Raw genomic sequence first — 21,672 nt, 5'->3', positions numbered from 1 at the left:
CTCTAGATAGGGCATTTTAACACGGTGGAAGTGGCAGATGCTCTCTAATGTCTGCTCTGTCCTACAACCTTTCGACCAAGTGATCTAGCCATCGTAATGCACCCCTGAATGGTCTTTCTTAAAGGTAGCACGGAGTACCTGCTTGCTTTTTTATGGACCCACATTTCAGAGTAAAAGTGTACACTTTTAATCCTCATGCCTCGGAGGAGGGGGTCACAAGGAGGAGACTCTTTGGATCCGTGCAAATGTGCAGTGAGGTTTTACTGCAGCGCTTTTCACATCAATTGGTGCAAGAACTTAGGCAGCCAGATGAACACCATCTAGTCCGGGTTTTTCCTTGCAAACTGGGCTTTTCAGGCTAATGAATGACAGCGAAAATGGGCATCACATCACTGGAAAATGTTGACATTTTTGTGAGCAGTGTGTGAACAGCCAGCATGGCAAGGAATCAGTGGGCCACCCTCCTCAGTGAAGCAACTGGATCACAGATAGGGTATCAACAGCAATATACAGATGACCATCCCCCACACAGATGCCTGATGCCCAGCGTGACAAAGTAAGGGGCATGTGCCTGTCAGGGAGGGATGGTGACCCCTCCCAACCTGAGCCAGAGGCCTACCCAGGTTTTCACATGAGGCAGTCCTGCCCCTGAGATCAGGTAAGGGAGTTGGGAGGGCCCCAGTCGCTAACCTCTTCATGTGCCTGAATACAAGTGGAGGGTGCCACTGTCAATCGCCCAATGCCTGCCAGACCACCCTATCTGGCCAGCATGGAATGGGAGACTAAGAGCTAGGAGGGGGAGGAATGGTGTGCAGAGTGTGGGCTCTTCGGATGAGGTCAGGTGGAGAAAAGGAAGACCAGGTGGAGGAAGGACAGTGAATGGAGCATGGAGGCGACTGTGGTGGTCATTACTACAGGTGAGGTATTGGTTGTGAGAGCGAGAGTGGTACTTGTGAATAAGAGTGCATGAATGGTTGCTGGAAGGTGTGAGTAATGGTTTGAGAAAGTGGTTAGTGAAAGAGTAGGAGGATACACAAGTGAGACTAAGAAGAGTGTGTGAGGGAGTAAAAGGGGAGAATGCACATGGAAGTGGAGATAGGGAATATAATATAGCAGAGGGGAAAGGAGAGTGGAGAGTAGAGGGCAAAGGAGGAGAGGCGTGTGGAGAGAGGAGAGGAAAGTGGAGAGAAGAGGATAATAAAGCGAAGAGTAGAAGGGAGGGGAAAGAAGACTGGAAAGCATGGGAGAAAGGAACGGGCAGAGGGGAGACCAGAGTAGAGGGGTGAAAAGAGTGGAGAACAGAGGGGAGCAGAGACCAGAGGGTGAGAGCAAGAGAGAGAAAGAGAGAGAGAGAGAGAGAGAGAGAGAGAGAGAGAGAGAGAGTAGGGACGAATTTGTGTAAGTGATCAAAGGGTCAATAGAAGGGAGCATAGAGTAGAGGGAAGGAGAAAGAGGGAGTGTAACAGATAAGAGATTTGAAGTGCAAGGGAAGGAGCATCATGGAGAATTACACAAGGACATGAACATTCAGAGTGCAAGTAACTGGGCATTTGAAAAGGCACCAGATCGTATTGAGAACCAAGCATCTTAGGAAACTGTTAAGATAGGTTTTCCCCTTAGAAGAATCTTGGAGGGAGTAAGATAGAAAAAGGCTATGGTCTTTAGGCCATCACTCTAGTCAAAATTGTATATAGTATTTTTTTACCAATCTCTAATTGCCAACCAGGGGACTAGGGAAACTTGGGCGAGGGAGGTGGGATTGCCTAGGCGAGACAAGAGCGGGACAGCCCTTAGCTTGCCATATTTCATTCACATTGCATCAAGATTCTACATCATTTGAGTTCTGCCAAATAAAAACTCTTTATACATCCTCTGAAGTCTGGGTTTTCCTAGGGCCATCTGTGAGGGATGATGACCCCTTACAGTATTGGTACAGAAAGCAGTACCTCTGGCCAAGGGCACGTTTACAAGCTGCTGTAGAATCACTAAGCTGCCTCCATGGAGGTATGCAATCTGAGAGACTTTTTAGTATGCCCGAGGCTATTGTCTCCAACCATACGAGAAGCATAGTAGTGTTGCATGTTGAACAATATCCTTTCATAGAAAATAAATGAGCATTTCATTGTGACAGTCTATGGAATGACTGCCATAGCCAAGGCACCAGCTCTGGGGATGATGACAAAGATGTGTTACCTAGTATATCTCAGACAGTGAAAAGTGGAGTAGGGCTGTTTCATGGTGCATGTGGTTGGGAAACGGATAGCTGTAATAGTGACAGTAATTGAGAGGTCCTGTCAAGTTGTTGCCTTACACATTCCATTGCATTGACTATACTGCAAGTAATGTTTTCGAATACTAATCAGACACTTAAAGTCTATCATGTTCGGCCACAGGGAAAAGCCACCCACTGAGGTTCTCAGGTTTTTTCACAGAGCTCAGCCACTCACTAAGGTTCTCTGTTTTCTCACTGTGCACAATTAGCCCATGGGGGGTGTTACCATTTTATCACAAGGAAAAGCCATTGTGACAAAATGTACAATAAGCCATATAGCCAAAAAATAGGTTTTCAGTTTTCATTAAAAGCAGTCATACAATAAATAAGCAATTAGGGTTTCAAATCTAGACGTGGCCGCCACACGTTTTCAATTGACAATGCAGGTGGCGCCCACTACCCCAGTCCAGACTGCCCTGCTCTCAGAAAACGACTTGACAAATACTGCTTCCCTACAGCCCGGTACCTACTGTCTAAACAGGCCCATTTATAGGGTGGATCACTAAAGGCCGCAGCCTTGTCTATCCATCTCCCTCAGGGACATCCTAAGTAGCCTGATGAGGGATAATCTGTTGCCCTCTCATGTCCAGTTTCTGGTGACAGTCTTTTAATTCTTCTCCTCTTTCAATATGCAACCCTTCTTTCCCTCTGTCCACCTTTCAATCCGCCTTTCTGTCCTCCATCTCCTGGTTGTATTGCTTCCGCTACTTCTCCTGCCCCCCTCCTGATCTTACTCCTTCTCTCCCTACTTGTATCCCAGTTCTTCTCCACTCTCCTATCTATATATCCCTCTCCCTCTCTCTCTGCCACCCTCTCTCTCATGGTCTATCTCTTACCCTTTTTCTCCTATCGCCACTCCTACCTAACTTTCCTGATCTTACTTCTTTCTCTCTCTCTCTATCCTCTCTATCTCTCTCTCTCTCTCTCTCCTCTCTATCTCTCTCTCTCTCTCTCTCTCTCTCCCTCTCTGTCTCTCTCTCTGTCTCTCCCCCTCTCTCTCTGTCTCTCTCCCTCTCTTTGCTTCTCTCTCTCTCTCTCTGTCTCTCTCCCTCTCTCTCTATCTCTCTCTGCCACTCCCCATTTTCTCTCCTAATTTCCTTCCCAAAGTATCCTCATTCATTCTCTCACTCACCCTCAAGCATACAACAAACATTGTTAACACTCCCTAAATCCCAACACTCTCTCCAAACATGCCAAAGTCTCCTCTAAGTCCACCTCCACCTGCTGCACACTCCTCTCTGGTCTCTTGGTCATTTTCCAACCTTAACCAAACACCACTCATTCCAGCTGTACTCTGCGCTCCCATTGGGCACCTGAGTCACCTGCTTCACTGGGCCAATCTCTGACTAAACACTAAACCCCAACCACTCCCATCTCTTATCCTTGTGGGCTGGAACTTCCCCAGGAAGTCTTCATCAGAGTCCTTAGCCCTGCCCCCTTTTTAGTCTCCATTTTCCCTCAGCCAGCCAATGCGGTCACTGTGGATGTTTGTTCTATGCTTCTTCACAATACCAAGTAAGTCAATGTGCACCAAGGTTTTAGGGAGCGTTCCCTGATCTGCCCTAAGGATGTTTTGTTCTCAGGTGGTTAATGCTCTGCTGCTCACAGGTTCTCGTATAATATGCCTGGGCAGTCTGCAGTTAATGTTTTGTCCCCCATTCGACTCCTAAATTGGGAAGCCTAATCCATTAATATTAGGGTAACTAGTCCATTGCTCCAGTTCCAGGTCTGGTCTACTCTGTTGGGACCAAGTACTTGAAGTCCCAGTATTTGTTGGCATTTTGCTTCCTCCCAGGAACCACCTAAAAGATCAGAGAGAGAGACCTGGCCAGGAGAGGGCAATGTGCATTGCATCAGAGAAAGCGGTACCAATACACATGCATGGCTTCATGCAGACCAAGGAGCCAGGGACAAGGGCCTCCCCCAGCTCTCCCACATTGCCACTGGTGTAGGTCTGGCTCTGAGGTTTCCTGGTCTGTCATTTACCCCAGATTGAGAGGGGTCCTTGACCCCCTTGAGACAGTCAACCCCATGGGCCCTGTGACACCGCTTCTAATAGGGCATGCCCCCTCAGGGTGCTTGGGTTTTATTACAGGGCAAATTCACCCCATGCATAAGCTTATTGTGTGTTATCACAGGTCTCAGCCATCTCTTAAGGTTCCCAAGTTCTATTTACAGGGAACAGCCAATCCTTAGGATGCTCAGGTTGTTTTTGCAGTTGCAGGGCATACCCACCAATTTAGGGTCTCAGGTTTTTTTCACAGGGTGCATCCACCCCTTAACGTTCTAAAGCTCTGCCACAGAGCATTTTCATAAAGTTCTCCAGCTCTCCAAAGAAACAGTGGCCACTTCCGTACCTGGGGAATCCCCATGCAAGGCCCATCCATACTGCCTCATTTTGTCCATCCTGCCCAAGACCCTACAGGAGGGAAGCATATGTTGTGTCAAGTTGCCTGCCACCACTACGTGGTCCAGATGTGTGCTGTCTGTGGCTGCACACCACTCCCAACTGCATGTGAAGGCATCACTGGAAAAATGGCACGTCCACTGGCTACAGGTATCGGGCCGCTGATTCCAATTAAACAAGCTGGACGTATGTGGGAGGGTTGGCTACAGCATACCCAATGTTGCTGCCATGATGCACCCTTGCCCTGGTGTGTGAAAGGACCCTCCCCTCACCAATCCTGGAGGGTGTGGTGGTTACTGCAAAGTCGCAAGCCTCTGGGAACATCTGTGCCTGGTACACCCTCCTTCCTGTGCCACCAGCGCGGGTAGTTCCTCATCGCTATGGTCTCTACGGCATGACCCCTATGCTGCTTGTCATGCATAAGACTTCAGGTTCATCCTCCTCAATTGTCTTGTTTGGTGTTAGGTGTGACAAATCTAGGGTATTTGTCCCTTCTCCTCGGGGGGCTCCACCTGTGATGTTAGGGGGGTGAATCCACTCAGCAAGACCCTCTCTAGTGTTCTGGGCAAGTGGGAACTCCCTGAGAGTGGCTCCCCTCTAGGGGACAAGGACTTCATTCCCGCGAGGAACTCCCTCCGGAAGCAGAAGTATCTGCATACATGGGATTACCTGTAAGCACCAATAACATGGTTTCCCTTCTATTGGCTTCAGGTAATGCTGGACAGAGTACGACACCTGAAGAGAAACGCTAAATCGTTTGGAACACTAAACAGCCAGTAAAAGGAATGAGTGAATCATGCAGGCAGCGATAGAAGCACACACAGGGGAAGCCCTCTAATGTGCGCACGCATTGGAGAGGTGGAGCAGGATTGAGCCGCAGAGCCAGCAGCAACATGAGAGAAGGAGAACGCCAAAGCCGGTGCCGGAGGTCCAGCATAGCACATAGCGGAGCAACTGCTGTATGGATAGGGTCCAAGACGGCGTCCCAAGGGGTGGCGTGACCACGTGGTGGGTCACATGGTGGGTCAGGGACCCGGCTAACAACGCAGAGACCATTGCAAGCTAGAGGAACAGATCCTTCCCTCAGCAAAGTTGTGCCGAACACCATGAGTTAACAGAACGAGCAGGGCAAGCCTGGGAAAGAAGCGAGAAACCGGGGATGAAAAGCAGCCAAAGCAGATATGTCCCATCGCCGAGCCCGGTGTATCAGAAAACGCTAACTGAAGGTACCCGGGTGTTTTCAATAAGGGGGAGGCCTCTGGGACTGTCTAAACTTTACTGAAGGAATATCAGTATTGATGCTGAAAGCGTAGGAGAATGGGAAGTCTTGTATTGGAAGACTCCAAGAGAGTTACATAATATAACTTGTGATGAATGCTGGCTTTCTTTGATTAAACACTTTGGGAAACGTTCTGAGTTATGCCCAAGCAGCATTGCTAAAACTCAAAGATATTAGAAACTAAAACCAGAGGAGAGGCCCCAGGAGGTGAGTTATCAAATACATGAAAAGGGTATAAGATACCCCAACAGAGAGGAAGAGAAAACCCCAGAAGTAAAAGGATTCAAATTCCTAGAAAGGGAAGGAAAAACTTTCCATCATAAGAAGTGCATTTTGGAGACTAGAAGGTTTCAGGAACTCCTGGAGACCAAAAGTTTAAACATATATCAAGAGCTATATAAACTCATTGGTGAGGGTTACTGAACCCAGATAAATTAGTAATAGAGATGTTATACTATTTCTGGGATCGTTGTACCTTGGAAACCCGAAAGATGTATGAAGGGGTGATGGCACAACTGCCTAAGATCTTCCTCACTTTCTCCCTCCACCACCTTTTCCCATACCTACCATTCCTCCTCCCACTCGGGTAGGTTCACCGCCTGCTGCACAACCTCCACAGTCTGGTCCTCCTCCCGTGCCTCCTCGTTACAGTTCTCTCCCTCATCTGCTGCAGCACCTTCACCCTGCTGGGTGGTAACTACTTCCTCCACTATGCCAAACCAAACACCTCCTCCAGGGTGCTTTCGGCAGCCACCTGTTCTCCTCCAAGGTGATGAATATGCCTGTCTGCTCATGCAATGACTCTGTGGGGACGTCCACCTGAGACCCTGCCTGCTCTGCCTCTGTACTTATCTCTGCCGGGGGCTCCTTTGATATGATATGATATGATATGGCATTTGTAACGCGCCTATACACAAGCGTTTCAAGTGTTTCAAGGTGCGACGAGGCAGGGAGGGGGAAACGGGGGAAGACAGACAAACATCCTACTAGGCCAGGTGTCATTAAGATCGCGCAAGTGCAGGGGAAGGGGGAAGGGAGAAAGCGCAAGGGGAGGGGAGGGGGCAAGTGCAGTACAAGGTAAGTATATATAATAAAATGAATAGGGCCAGCTGGTGGCAAGTGCAAGGTAAGTGCAGACAAGTGCTGGGAACGGGGGTTGTAGGGATACAGAGACAGTCCCGCAGTGCAGGGGTTGCCAGCGAGGTAGTGCAAGTGCAGAGTGGCTGGGCCCAGGACCGAGGTCGGCGAGAGTGGCCCAGTTGCAGATTCGGTGCAGATTCAGCGAAGAATTAGCAGGGGAGAGGGAGAGAGAAAGCAGAAGCAAAGAGGAAGGTTTTGAGGTGCTACCGGAACCGTAGATGGTTCTCCTCAAGTTTCAGGGAGGCAGGAAGGCTGTTCCAGAGGGAGGCCCCTGCCGCGGAGAGAGATCTACCCCCAGCTCGTTGCTTCGAGAAGCGGCTGACCCTGAGGGAGTTGGAGACGGATGAGCGAAGGGCTCGGGAAGGAAGATATTTAGGAAGAGAGAGTTGAAGGTATTTAGGCCCCAGGCCCCAGAAGGCCTTGTGGACAATGCAGAGGGTTTTGAAGTTTATCCTCGCAGCCACTGGGAGCCAGCGTAGAGACTTCAGTCCTGGAGAGATACGTTCCCTGGGCATAAGGCCAAGGACAAGTCTCGCAGTTCTGTTCTGGATGAGTTGCAGAGGGCGGAGAGTGGAGGCAGGCAGATTAAGATAGAGGCTGTTACAGTAGTCCAGCTTTGAGAGAACCAGGGCTCGTGAGACAGTGAGCTTCTGGGGGAAGGAGAGGAAGGGAAGAATACCTCTGAGGAGGTGCAGCTGGTAGTGTGACTTCTTAGAGACGTCAGATGTATGAGGAGAGAAGGAGAGAGTGGAGTCGAAGATAACCCCGAGGTTTTTTGCCGTGGAGGTAGGTGCAGGAAGAGGGCCAAGAGAGGCCGGCCAGAGAGCTGCAGGGAAGGAGGGAGTGGGTGTGCCGATGAGTAGAATCTCAGTCTTACTGGCATTAAGGTAGAGGTCATTGGCAGCACACCATTCCTGGATAGCCGACAGACAGTCAGAGATGAGGGAAGGAGAGGAGGAGGCCGAGGGTAGCCTGAAAATGAGCTGGGTATCGTCCACATAGCACTGAAAGTTGGGGCAGAGAGCGGCGATGTGGTGGGCAAGGAGTGCCAGGTACTGGTTGAACAGCCAGGGGGAGAGATTTGATCCCTGGGGGACACCACAGGTGGAGAAAAAGATGTCAGAGAGGAAGGACCCCAGTTGGACCTGGGAGGGTCGATTGGAGAGGAAAGAGGTCAGCCACGCCAGAGCCTGACCAGTGATACCCAGGTTATCACGGAGACGGTTGAGCAGGATGGCATGGTTGACAGTGTCAAAGGCAAAAGAGAGATCGAGCAGAATGAGAACACACGGAGTGTTGGAGTCAAGGTTCAAGAGTAGGTCCTCACGGATGTTCAGGAGAGCAGTTTCTGTGCTTCTGGCAGCTCTGAAGCCAGATTGATGGTCATGAAGACTGCCAACATATTCAGCATGGAGGTTAAGCTGGGAGATGGCCAGTTTCTCCAGGAGCTTGCCCAGGAAGGGAGTGATGGAGATTGGGCGATAGTTAGCCGGGCAGGAGGGGTCAGAAGAGGGTTTCTTAAGAAGAGGGTGCACAAGGGAGTGCTTAAGGGGGGATGGGAAGACTCCAGCGGCGAAGGAGTGGTTGCAAAAGTCAGCCAGGGCAGGAGCCAGGGCGTCGATGTGGTCCTTGATAGTTTTGGAGGAACAGGGGTGAACCTGTTTGGATGAGACTTTCATAGATCGGACTTGTCTGGAAACCTCATCAGCAGAGAAAAGGGGAAAGGCAGAGAAGGAGGGAGGAGGGGTGGCTGTAGAAGGGCCAGAGGAAGAGCCAGGAAGAGAGGGAGGGAGGTGATAGGAGGAGAGTGAGGACAGGATGTCCTGAGTTTTAGAGATGAAGTGAGAGGCAAGTGCAGTGCAGAGGGCCTGGGAGGGGACAGGAGAGGTAGAGACTGCAGCAGGGTTGGAAAGCTCCTTGCAGATTTTAAAGAGTCCGGCCGAGTTGTTAGATGCCGCAGAGATGTGGGCTTGGATAAGGGCTCTCTTCTTGGAGAGAACGGAGAGACGGTATTGCCTTTGGAGCAGGCGGCAGGCCAGTTTGTCAGAGGATGAACATGAAGCCCCCCATTTCCTCTCTGCTACCCTGCACTTGCGTTTAAGGGTAACGAGCTTCTAGTCATACCAGGAGTTACATTTGGCTTTAGGCTTCAGGCGGATTCTCATGACAGGGGCAAGGATATCAAGAGTATCAGATATAGCAGAGTGGAGCATGGAGAGGGCAGTGTCAGGGTTGGAGTCAGCCGAATGGGGAGGGGGGGTGCGAAGGTGGCAGCGAAAGCCTCAACTGACACGCGCTTCATGGGTCAGATGACCGAGAAGGTGGGTGGCAGTGGTGAGGGTGGCTTTGTCAGTGGGGTAGGGAGGGTGATGTGGGAGGATAGGAGAAAGTGATCTCTCCAGGAGAGAGGAGTGGAGAGAGGGACGGAGAGGGGAAGGTCAGAAGAGATCAGAGCATCAAGAGTGTGCCCTGCAGAATGAGTAGGCCCAGACGGGAGAATAGAGAGTGAGAGAGAGTCGCAGAGGTCACGAAAGAGTCCCGTGGGGGGACAGGAGACATCCAAGTGGATGTTGAAGTCACCAAGAAAGAGGAGTTGAGTGGTTGAGGACAGGAGTGAGGAGGAGAGGTCAGCCCAATCAGAGAGGAAGGAGGAGATTTGACCAGGTGGCCGATAGATAGTAGCCACGGTAAGGGAAAGGCTAGGAGAGAGAGAGAGACGGCAGACAAGGCATTCAAAAGAGGAGTATGACTGCGTAGGAGTGACAGTGGCAGGAATCCACTCAGGGAAGATAAGGGCTACACCCCCCCCTGCACGGTTGGGCCTGGGCACGGAGAGGATCTTGTAGCCGTCAGGTAGGAGTGTGTCAAAACTGGTGACAGAGCTGGCCGTGAACCATGTCTCAGTGAGACCGAGGACGTCAAGGTCCAGTTCCTCAAGAAGGTGACATATATCAGAAGAATGCTTGATTGCAGAGCGAGAGTTAAGAGTGGCAATGTGGAGAAGGTTGCCATCCTTGAAGGACTTCTGGGGAGGGGTACAGATCAGAGGTACGCCCTGTGGAGGTGTAGAAGAAGGAGCAAGAGAGGGGGCAGGGAGGGAGGGTAGAGGCAAGGTAGCCGAGGACAGAGGAGGGGGGGCAGCAGGAGAGGAAAGGAAGTTAATGAGGCATGGGAAGCGTTTGTCAAAGAGGTGAAGGTTGGCCTGAGGGCCTTGGACCAAGACGGTCCCATTAGCGTAGACATTAATGATGGCCTTAGAGGAGTGGAAGGAGGCCAAGAGGACATCCCGACGGGTGCCACCATTAATGGGAGAAGAGGAGAAAGGAGAGAGCACAGAGACCATATGAAGGGTCCATAGGTCAGGCGAAGGCACGAAAAAGAGGATGTCAGTGAGAGTTTCCTTGGAGCAGGCACTAGTGTAGGTGTCAGCGATAGGGAGACCTGGGTTGGAGACCAGGATGTCCTTTTTAAACTTTTTCCTACCAGATTTAGTGAGGAGAGCAAGGTAGTCAATAGAGAAGCAGTTAGAGAAGATAGGCGAGATAGAGAGCACCATGGAGTAGGAGGGAGTGGGGGAGGAGGACAGACGATACGAGAGCACGCAGGCAGTGAGAGAGCGGCCAGCCTTAGTTTACCACATTACAGAACAGTGCACCTCCAGTGCATGAGTGCGTATTAGGTACAGATGCCACCTAAGTTTGAGAATCCTGCGGGGGGAGAAAAACCCTGATTACCACAATTCAGAACAGTGAGAGCGTATTAGGTACAGAGGCCACCTAAGTTTGAGAATCCTGCGGGGGGAGAAAAACCCTGATTACCACAATTCAGAACAGTGAGAGCATATTAGGTACAGAGGCCACCTAAGTTTGAGAATCCTGCGGGGGGAGAAAAACCCTGATTACCACAATTCAGAACAGTGAGAGCGTATTAGGTACAGAGGCCACCTAAGTTTGAGAATCCTGCGGGGGGAGAAAAACCCTGGTTAACACAACTGTGGGACATAGTGAGGAGAAGACACCATGCGAAGAAGTGACTAGGAATAGATGGGGTGGGCCGGGAGAGGTGGAGAAAGAAGTGCAGGCGCCAGGCGTCCCCTGCGGACACCTGCAGACACACACAGGGAGCGGCAACCGTAGGAGCCGCCCTTTGCCTAAGGGGCCCTTACCCGAGGGGGCTGCCGGGCAGGGGGCTGCCCAGGAAGGGGTGGATATAGGCAGAGTGAGGAGGGTGGGGGGGGTGCGGACACCTGCAGACACACACAGGGAGCGGCAACCGTAAGAGCCGCCCTTTGCCTAAGGGGCCCTTAGCCGAGGGGGCTGCCGGGCAGGGGGCTGCCCAGGAAGGGGTGGATATAGGCAGAGTGAGGAGGGTAGAGGGGGTGTGGGCGGGCAGGGAGGTGGGAAGGGAGAGGACAACCAGGAAGTGGGAGGGGGGAAGCAGCACAACAACGTGCTCAGAGCGCGAGGCAAAAATAATTTTTCAATAATGTAGCACAAACTCACGGAGGCCCGTAGGGCCAGGCAGAGCTTCCCTAAGCCTGCAGATCCCTCAGGCTACCGGCGACTGCTCTCCCACGCTCCGAAGAACAAAGAGATGGCTCCACCTCTTCTCCCACTCCTGGGACCTCCCCCAAAGTCGCTTCCTCACCCAGCTCCGTGAACTGGCACCCACAAAAGCATGCAGTTCCCCCATCCTCATTAATCCTTTGGAACCATCCTCCTCCTATGAATGAAATCCAACTCTTCCACCTGCTCCTCCCCCCAACTTATTCCCCGTGCTCTCCAGAGTCACGCCAGTGCACCATTTCAAAAGCCACAAATGCCTAGAACAGTCAAGGTATATGAGCTTGAGAACCCAAAATCATGTACCCTGAGACCCAAAGAGAACCTGCACAACCCAAAGTGGCAGTAATGGAAAAACAAGTGAACCCAGAAGTAAACAAACAACTACTATTAAAAAACTTAAGCAGTACACGAAAAACACACAGGGGGAAGGAACACAAAATGTGACAGGTACAAGAGGAAAAGGCTGACTTGTGTTACTTTTTATAAGGTGAAACAAACATAGTAGAGTACCACACACTAAACAAATGCCTGGGTAATTGGGTGAAAATGGCTTAAAAAACACACTAAACAGCAAGAAACCAGACAAAGGACTCTTTTCCAAACTCCTCAAAAACCTTCTAAAACCTCTTCAAAGGTACCATCCACCCTCCAAGTGTGAGTCTGCCGTATGTTTGGTGAGTTTTTTTTAATGAGTTTCATCCTGGGCAGCACCAGCAATGACTTCAATCTTTGATCATGAGTCTAACCTTAGTCATATGGCTATTTGTGTTATTACAGAGATTGCTGTTTTCCGACTTGTTTGGAATAGTTTGCCCTCTGCCTCCACTACACAAACAACCCACAGCAGCTGGTAACAGCTGTCACCTTATGGAATCATGTAAGACTATGGTGAGCCTTATTACTTGGTTGTGTACATTTGTAGACACATAAGCCAGTAATCTATAACTTTGCTATTGCAAATTTTTCTATTGTGGAAGTCTTTCAATGTTTAGAGACACTTACAGAAAAATGTTACACATACATACATAGAGGTTCATGCTCAGGAGCCTGTACACTATGAGGCAGTGGGGCCGAAAGGATGTCGAGTGGGGTGAAAGGGCCTTTAAAAATGGATTAGGCGACTGCATTTAGTAGAAAATATAAGCAGTTAATGACAGCGTGGGCGTCCGGAACCAATATTTCTACTCATGGGAGGTGCAGTATGAAAACACTTGTTTCCAGGTGTCTTTCTTTGTTTAATCTCCATCAATGCTTTCTACATCATTATGTATAAATATTTAGGCATTTGTCATTTACTTTAATGATTTTGGGGTCCTCCCCCCAACTTATTCCCCGTGCTCTCCAGAGTCACGCCAGTGCACCATTTCAAAAGCCACAAATGCCTAGAACAGTCAAGGTATATGAGCTTGAGAACCCAAAATCATGTACCCTGAGACCCAAAGAGAACCTGCACAACCCAAAGTGGCAGTAATGGAAAAACAAGTGAACCCAGAAGTAAACAAACAACTACTATTAAAAAACTTAAGCAGTACACGAAAAACACACAGGGGGAAGGAACACAAAATGTGACAGGTACAAGAGGAAAAGGCTGACTTGTGTTACTTTTTATAAGGTGAAACAAACATAGTAGAGTACCACACACTAAACAAATGCCTGGGTAATTGGGTGAAAATGGCTTAAAAAACACACTAAACAGCAAGAAACCAGACAAAGGACTCTTTTCCAAACTCCTCAAAAACCTTCTAAAACCTCTTCAAAGGTACCATCCACCCTCCAAGTGTGAGTCTGCCGTATGTTTGGTGAGTTTTTTTAATGAGTTTCATCCTGGGCAGCATCAGCAATGACTTCAATCTTTGATCATGAGTCTAACCTTAGTCATATGGCTATTTGTGTTATTACAGAGATTGCTGTTTTCCGACTTGTTTGGAATAGTTTGCCCTCTGCCTCCACTACACAAACAACCCACAGCAGCTGGTAACAGCTGTCACCTTATGGAATCATGTAAGACTATGGTGAGCCTTATTACTTGGTTGTGTACATTTGTAGACACATAAGCCAGTAATCTATAACTTTGCTATTGCAAATTCTTCTATTGTGGAAGTCTTTCAATGTTTAGAGACACTTACAGAAAAATGTTACACATACATACATAGAGGTTCATGCTCAGGAGCCTGTACACTATGAGGCAGTGGGGCCGAAAGGATGTCGAGTGGGGTGAAAGGGCCTTTAAAAATGGATTAGGCGACTGCATTTAGTAGAAAATATAAGCAGTTAATGACAGCGTGGGCGTCCGGAACCAATATTTCTACTCATGGGAGGTGCAGTATGAAAACACTTGTTTCCAGGTGTCTTTCTTTGTTTAATCTCCATCAATGCTTTCTACCTCATTATGTATAAATATTTAGGCATTTGTCATTTACTTTAATGATTTTGGGGTCCTCTCCTGAAGAAGGTCGTCTGCCCGCAACATGTAGAGTCTCATATGAAGGACCTTTTGTTTGAATGTTGGACTTTTCCAATGTTATTTATTCACATCATTATTTAAAGCAATCTAATGTCATTATAGATCGTCATCATTTTTGAACCACAACATGTTTTAAATTGCCATACTATTTATTACTTGACAAGACGTTTTTGCATGAGTTGGCTTGTTTGTTCTACTAATTAATCTGTTAGAATATTATGTTTATTGTACTATAAATGTCTATAATGGGTCCATTGAGGTTTTCTTTTTTAATTTCTGTAATTATTTTCTTTTCACATATTGGTAAAAAAATAAACTAGACTCAATGGGCCTCATTATGAGCATAACCGCGCAGGGGCAAGTGGAGGTAACGGAATTACTGCCCATTTTCCCGCTTCGCCATACTACACGTTTGGCCCTGGAGTGAGGGATTTACCTCCAGCATCATACTGGAGGTAAATCCTCCCACTTTCTGTCGAAAAGTAAGCAAAATCGGCAGGATTACTGCAGCAGTAATTCTGCCAGCAGTAATTTCGCCAGCGGTAATTTTGCTGGCGGTAGATCAGCCGAAATCCCCAATGGACTCCAAATTAATAGGGACTAATACTGCCACCGACACATGTAATCCAGCAGTAAATCTGCCAGACCAAGTGGCGATATCGGTAATTCCATTGGGCGGTATCCGGCGGATTTGCCACCGGAATACCACCCAACTCGTAATGAGGCCCAATGTATTGTCTAATGAACTGAGTAGTCCAGTTTTGTGCACACACCTAAAGCGTGCACAGTGTTGCAAACATTGATGGTTGTCTCTGGCATTTGTATTATGGAATTTCTGCATTTACTATATAAACCCAGAAAAAAAGTGTGTTGATTGTTGTGTATGTGTGTATGCATGCATCTGCATATGTGTGTAGGTGTGTGTCTGTTTTCTGAATGTTCTTGCTGCTGTCAGTGGAGGGGCACGGGTAGAAAAGATGTATTTATGAGTGTCAGGGTATCCTTTCAGGAGGGTGAAACACAAGAGATACACAAGTAGATTTCCTTAAACTCAAAATTGATCATCACATAATTGTCCAATCTGATTTTGTCAATTGCTTTTTTGTGTAAGGTTTTTATGCATACCAAATATCTTGAAATGTTTCCGACAGAGTACTTTTTTTGCATCTATGGAAAGCCCTTTGCAGAAAACAACTTTTTAAACACTTTTCTTCATGATGAAAGCATGCATAAAATGTCCTAAAGTCTGGCATGACAGTTCTAATATGGCTAAACGTTATTTTGACTAAGGAGGACTTCTATAGACAGATTTACAAGTAACAGTTAGTCAGCATACGGTGCAACACGTGTTGAATTGTAGACATTTAGTATGTGGTGCTGTTTTCTTTCATGAAGGATTTGGTTGTAGTCAAGTCAGTATTTAACACTTTAACCATATTCAAACACATAGTACTGTAAAACGGTACCTTGTAGAGTGGCCACGAGTCCTGTGCTGACACCAGAGATGGTATCGTTCAGGATCCATTCCTTGAACTTATATTTTGGCAGCCATTCCAGAACCGGAAAGAATGACTTGGTGACTTTTAATGCCTTTCTGGACGTACAGCTGTCAAGCAAAGAAAAGATTATTATCAGAGTTATCCTTCCATGCTGCCCTTCAGAACCTTAGGTGAACCTGGGAGGACATGACAGCAGTGGTGGAAGTGTAAAAGAACTAGATGTACTCTGGCTGCATCCAGAAAGGAGGGCGTGGGGTGGTGGGAGGAGGAGGGGCGGGTTGGGGCCTGACCTCAGGTTTCTAATCTTCATTGGCTCTTGTTGAAGTTGGGCTTGACTAGACAGTGCCTGGAACAGACAAGATCCATCCCCAAGAATATATTAATAAACAGAAATCATTCATCCAACTGTGTCCTAACACTGTTTGTTTATTAGTGTAGTCTTTGAGTCCTTAACACTCAAATACACAATTACATATATAGCTTAAACATGCTGTGATTGGCATTACATTAGCACTGAATAGGGCTCTAACCATTGCTAAAAAGTCTAAATAGGTAAACATTACCATTTTCTGTATGCATAGTACAAGCAGTCAGTCCAGCTATGACAGGTAAAGCGTTTATGTACATTTGACATAATTGCGTTGTTATTTATTTATTAATTATATTTATAACAGTAATTGAGCACACTGGTAATTCCATTCTTTGGGCAAGCCAATGCCCGTACTCATTACACTTTTAAATTGCCAGCATTCATTTTTTTGCAGTCACTTCAATCTGAATAAAATAGACTGAAGTAAAACTAACGTAAAAGCAAAGCTCAGAAGTGGGGCAGGTGGTCCCTCATGCCACAATATCATCTGGTAATCCCGTTCCCCTTTGTGAGATGTTCCCCTCCTCCAAAGGCCTTTTATTCTTTGGCTCCCTGGTGAGTCACTTTCCTCTGGCCTATGCCCCTATGGTCATTGGCTACTCTGGTCTATCCCCCCTCTGGCCTTTGGCTCCCTGGTGAGTCACTCTCGTTTGGACTATGCCCCTATGGTCATTGGCTACTCTGGTCTATCTCCCCTCTGGCCTTTGGCTCCCTGGTGAGTCACTCTTCTCTGGACTATGCCCCTATGGTCATTGGCCACTTTGGTCTATCGCCCCACTGGCCTTTGGCTTCCTGGTGAGTCACTCTCCTCTGGCCTATGCCCCTATGGTCATTGGCTACTGGTGAGTCACTCTCCTCTGGCCTATGCCCCTATGGTCATTGGCTACTCTGGTCTATCGCCCCTCTGGCCTTTGGCTCCCTGGTGAGTCACTCTCGTTTGGACTATGCCCCTATGGTCATTGGCTACTCTGTTCTATCGCCCCTCTGGCCTTTGGCTCCCTGGTGAGTCACTCTTCTCTGGACTATGCCCCTATGGTCATTGGCTACTTTGGTCTGTGGCCCCGCTGGCCTTTGGCTTCCTGGTGAGTCACTCTCCTCTGGCCTATGCCCCTATGACCATTGGCTAATCTGGTCTATCACCCCTCTGGCCTTTGGCTCCCTGGTGAGTCACTCTCCTCTGGTCTATGCCCCTATGGCCATTGGCTACTCTGGTCTATCGCCCCTCTGGCCTCCTGGTAAATTCCTCTCCTCTAGTTCTTCTCTCTCATTTGAGTTGCTTCTTGTCTCCGTGGTGAGTCACCAGTAAAAAAATAAAGTTATTCGGTCCGTCTGTGTACTGTTGCTGCCTAAAGGTCCCTCTGAATGCCCTAAATGTCCACTCTTGCACAGTGTGTCCAAGCAATCTAATTGGGAACTAATTGGAGAAAGTTATTGTAACAACAACCACTCAAAATCACTCTACCTCCCTCATTCGTCGACGACATATTAGTGGGCGCTAGAGAGCCGTCCAAGATGGCGGCCTCCCTGTGAGCTCCGTGGAGCTCCCTAAAAGATCCTGAAGAATTGTGTGTTCCGTGGCATCTACACAGTTTTCAATCCTCAGTTATCGACAGCTGTGACGCTCCTACTTAAGCTCCTGCCTTTATTTCCTCTGACCGCCGTGGTTTTGCCCGTGGGCGACGGATTGTGAGGCCTCCACCCCCCTCCTCCCTTTGGCTGCCCAGTGAACGCGGCCTCGCTGGGGCCGCAGCGTACTGATACGCACGGAAAACCTGATCCGCCCACGCCCACACGAGCCGCGGCACACGCCTCGTCGGAACCCCCGCACCGCGGGGTGGAGCGGATGATCGTGTCCCCGCGGCGCTCGTCGAGGACAGCCAAACCATCCATCACACGCCACCGGAGCTCCCAGTAGATCGGAGAGGGCCGGCGGGAGAGCGGCCGCGACCGACGAGTGTCAGGGGAGCCGGCGGGCTTCGCTGGCGGCGTGGTCAACGCAGCGGAGAGCGCAGAGGAAGTGCAGCGGAAAGCCATGTACGAGCGCCCTGCACCCCCGCTGCGGCCGCGAGAGCCCGCGACAGGCCTGTCTGGCATCCGGAGCCCCCATGACCATCGGCTGGCGATTTCCGAGGCCCCACGGGCCCTGGGGCTGAGGGGGGACTGGGGAACGCGGCAGAGATCCGTGATGTTACATCTATAAAGCGTGGGACCTGCAAGTAGTCATCTCACCAGGCCCAAGACATCTAAGATCTCGCGCCTAATATCGGAAGTCCAAATCAGACATTTGGTACAGCCGCACCCCCAGCACCGAACTGCAGCCTAGCCCAGAACAGAGCCCAGAAGCCCAGAACAGAGCGCTATCTAACGACGGCCTAAGCATAATCTAATCGACACATCTACTCTGAATTCACGGGCGTTCACTGCCTCTCTACCCCAGCCTGAGGCAACAGTGCAAAAACGAATCTGCGACCCGAGGACCGCACCGCAGGCCAGAGGCCCCCCCAGCCTTCTAGCGACCAGTACACTCGGCGTGCATACAGCTGAACCCTTCAGGCGCATCGCACGTCCCCCTCCTGGCATCCCGCCATCCATATTCACCTCAAGGATGGGGAAAAATGATAGGTCACAGAGGAAATTAAACTTTGAAGGCTGCGTCTCCGCCAAAACAACCGCCCCAACCAGCAGACCACAATCACCCGATCAAGAACAGCCCCATGAAGTCGGAGAGCCACAAGAACTTGATATTAGGGAAATCCTGCTGGATCTCAAGGCTGGAATAGGAGGCCTAGGGAGCAAACTAGACTCCCTTTCTTCCAAAGTCGACCAACTCCAGCATAGACTAGACAAGCACGCCGACAGACTAGATACCGTTGAAGAGAGGGTCTCCGACCTTGATGACGGTACATCGACCTTAACTACCAGAGTATCCTTATTGGAAGCGCAAGTGAAGGCGGTGAGTGCCAAGAACGAAGATCTTGAAGGACGCTCCCGGCGAAATAACCTAAGGATTGTCGGCATTAGGGAACATCAGCCTACCCAAAGAATGGAAGAATACATAGAGAAGATCTGCACGGACCTGTTCGGGACAGAGATCCTATCGAAGCTCTTCGTGGTTGAGCGGGCCCATAGAGTTCCCAATACAAGACCCGTTCCAGGAGCAAATCCTCGACCCACCATAGCAAAACTGCTCAATTACAGGGATCGTGACGCCATTCTGAGAGCCGCCAGGGACAAGGGGGTGCTTCAACATGACGGAGACAAGATTCCATTCTTCCCGGATTTCTCCCAAGCAGTTCAGGCGCAAAGGCGTTCATTCACAGCAGTGAAACGTAGATTGCAAGAGAACCAAATCCAGTATTCCATGCTTTTTCCTGCGAAACTCTGTATACAATACGGAGGCAAAACTCAGTTCTTCAACACGCCTGAGGAGATCAATGAATACCTAGACCGCAATGGCTGCAGATCCTCTCCGAACTATGCAAACCCCCAAAGAGGAAACAGACCTAGAAGAGAGCCGCCATAAAGACCCACCCCGCAGCTGTCACAGATAGGAAATATCTTGTTATCATAAAGGCAACAACATCACCACCATGGAACAAACTCGCAATGCGACTGGGAGCCAGCCTCCTCTTGGAGGGCCACTAGCACCCCTAGCACAGCAATGCTAACTGTTTGGTTTACCAGGGACTGTTCACCACGGGCCAGTTGGGAGTTGCCCGTGCACGGGAGGGTGGGTATACCGTGCGCCTGTTGGGGGTTTCCCGCACAAGGGAGGGATCCAAAAGTTACCAAATTGTTCTCGTCCAACCAATTGCGTTCAAGCACACAACAACCACAGATCATCAACCCGGAGCCTGCAATGAGCGACAGGCCCCTCCGCACCTTCAAGTACTTCCGGATCTGCATGACAGAGGTGGCATCTGCTCCCTCCCTTTTGTCGTCACAAGATGGGTCTAATTAAAACCGCTAACTGGAACATCAGAGGTGGCAAACGATCCTCCAAACTCAGGAAAGTTCTTCAATACTTACGGAGACACAAGATCACTATCGCTATGCTGCAGGAGACCCACCTTACACCATCGGCAGAGCAGCACTGGGCCTGCTCATGGGGTTGGCATAGATACTTCTCTTCGTATTCCTCGTATGCGAGGGGCGTTGCAATACTGATCGACAAGAAGGCCAGTTTCAGTCTGATCGGTTTTAGGAAGGATGAAGAGGGCAGGTTCCTGCTGGTAAGGGATCTACTTGCGGGGAAAGAAATAGTTCTGGTGAACACCTATGCCCCCAATGTCGACGGACCGAATAACTTCAATTGGATCATCTGGGGAGCAGATCTCAACACCCCCCTAAACCCCCATATCGACAAATCGCATGGTCCGAGTAATAGAATCTCCAAGGCCAGTCGCCAAGTTACAGAGATCTGCCAGGCCTTTGAGTTATCCGACATTTGGAGACACTCCCATCCAAACTCCCAGGACTACACCTTTCACTCAGCAGTCCATAACACCAGCTCCCGCATTGACTATCTACTGGTATCGTCCCGGAGTCCGTTCAGCTGGGGCCCCTGCCAAATTCTATCACGATCCCTATCCGACCACTCCATGGTCACACTCGAATTTACGCTATCCGAAATCCCGAAACCCCCCGTGAATTGGAGATTCAAATCGGGTGCGCTTTTAGACCCTATCTTCGCAGATGAACTCCGGCAGGACATCACCACCTTCCTCGAGACGAACCAAGGCTCAGTCGACACACCCGGCATGCTATGGGAAACATTAAAATGCTACGTGAGGGGCGTATGCATGGCTAAAGAAAATGGCATCCTGAAGCTGATCAGGCGAGAGTTAACAGATAGTGAACGATGTCTGAAAGACCGGAAAAATAAGCAAACAACATCCCCAGACGCACAGACCCGGGCCGACCTAAAGATGGAATTAGTAAAATTCCAAACAGCAGCCGAACGTGAAATGAAATTCTTGGGCCGTAGACATAAGATCAGACAGTAGGCGAGGGGCAGAAACCCAGGGCGCTCCTGGCCCGCCTTTTGAGACTTGATCAGACACCCCCCCCAGGTGGAATGCATCCGAGACACAAACGGGAACCTAACATACACTGAAGAAGACATTGTGAACACATTTAATAAATTTTACCAAGACCTGTACAGCTCCCAAATCACTAGTAACCCGGAGGAGCTCCGGAACTACCTTAATGATACTGAACTATACTGGGTTATCCATGACCTTCGCGAACCTTTGAACGAGCCCATCACACAGGGGGAAATCACTGAGGCAATAAAATCTCTCCCAAACACTAAAGCACCTTGCCCCGACGGTCTCACCAGCGAATTCTATAAAGCTCACTCACTCACGCTAGCCCCACTACTCCTTCAAGTATACGAAGAAGCCTTAGAGCAAGGTATTCTACCGCCCACCCTCCGCGAAGCCAATGTCACTCTCATTCACAAACCCGGCAAACCCCGAGACGACTGTGCCTCCTATAGGCCAATCTCATTGATCAACCTCGACAACAAGATTCTAGCCAAGATCCTAGCAAACCGTCTCCTTCCCCTCATGCCCGCACTGGTCGTGGGTGACCAAACCGGCTTTATTCCCAGACGCAGTACGACATATGGCATTCGCCGACTGTTTGGAGTCATCGCTGCACTCGACCCATCAC

At 49.4% G+C, this 21,672-nt stretch overlaps 1 protein-coding gene across 1 annotated transcript in view; it reads right to left on the bottom strand.

Moving 5' to 3' along the window:
* The window catches only part of SLC26A4 (solute carrier family 26 member 4), a 184,955-nt gene that overhangs the window by 147,638 nt on the left and 15,645 nt on the right, over positions 1–21,672 (bottom strand). Inside the window, exon 4 of the mRNA XM_069629147.1 lies at positions 15,594–15,733. Coding sequence (XP_069485248.1) covers positions 15,594–15,733 — 140 coding nt within the window. The remainder of the gene's footprint in view (positions 1–15,593; positions 15,734–21,672) is intronic.

The sequence above is a fragment of the Ambystoma mexicanum genome, chromosome 12 (genome assembly GCF_040938575.1).
Source record: "Ambystoma mexicanum isolate Mex_15411 chromosome 12, UKY_AmexF1_1, whole genome shotgun sequence".
NCBI lineage: Eukaryota > Metazoa > Chordata > Amphibia > Caudata > Ambystomatidae > Ambystoma > Ambystoma mexicanum.
This window is presented reverse-complemented; position numbering and strand designations above follow the sequence as displayed.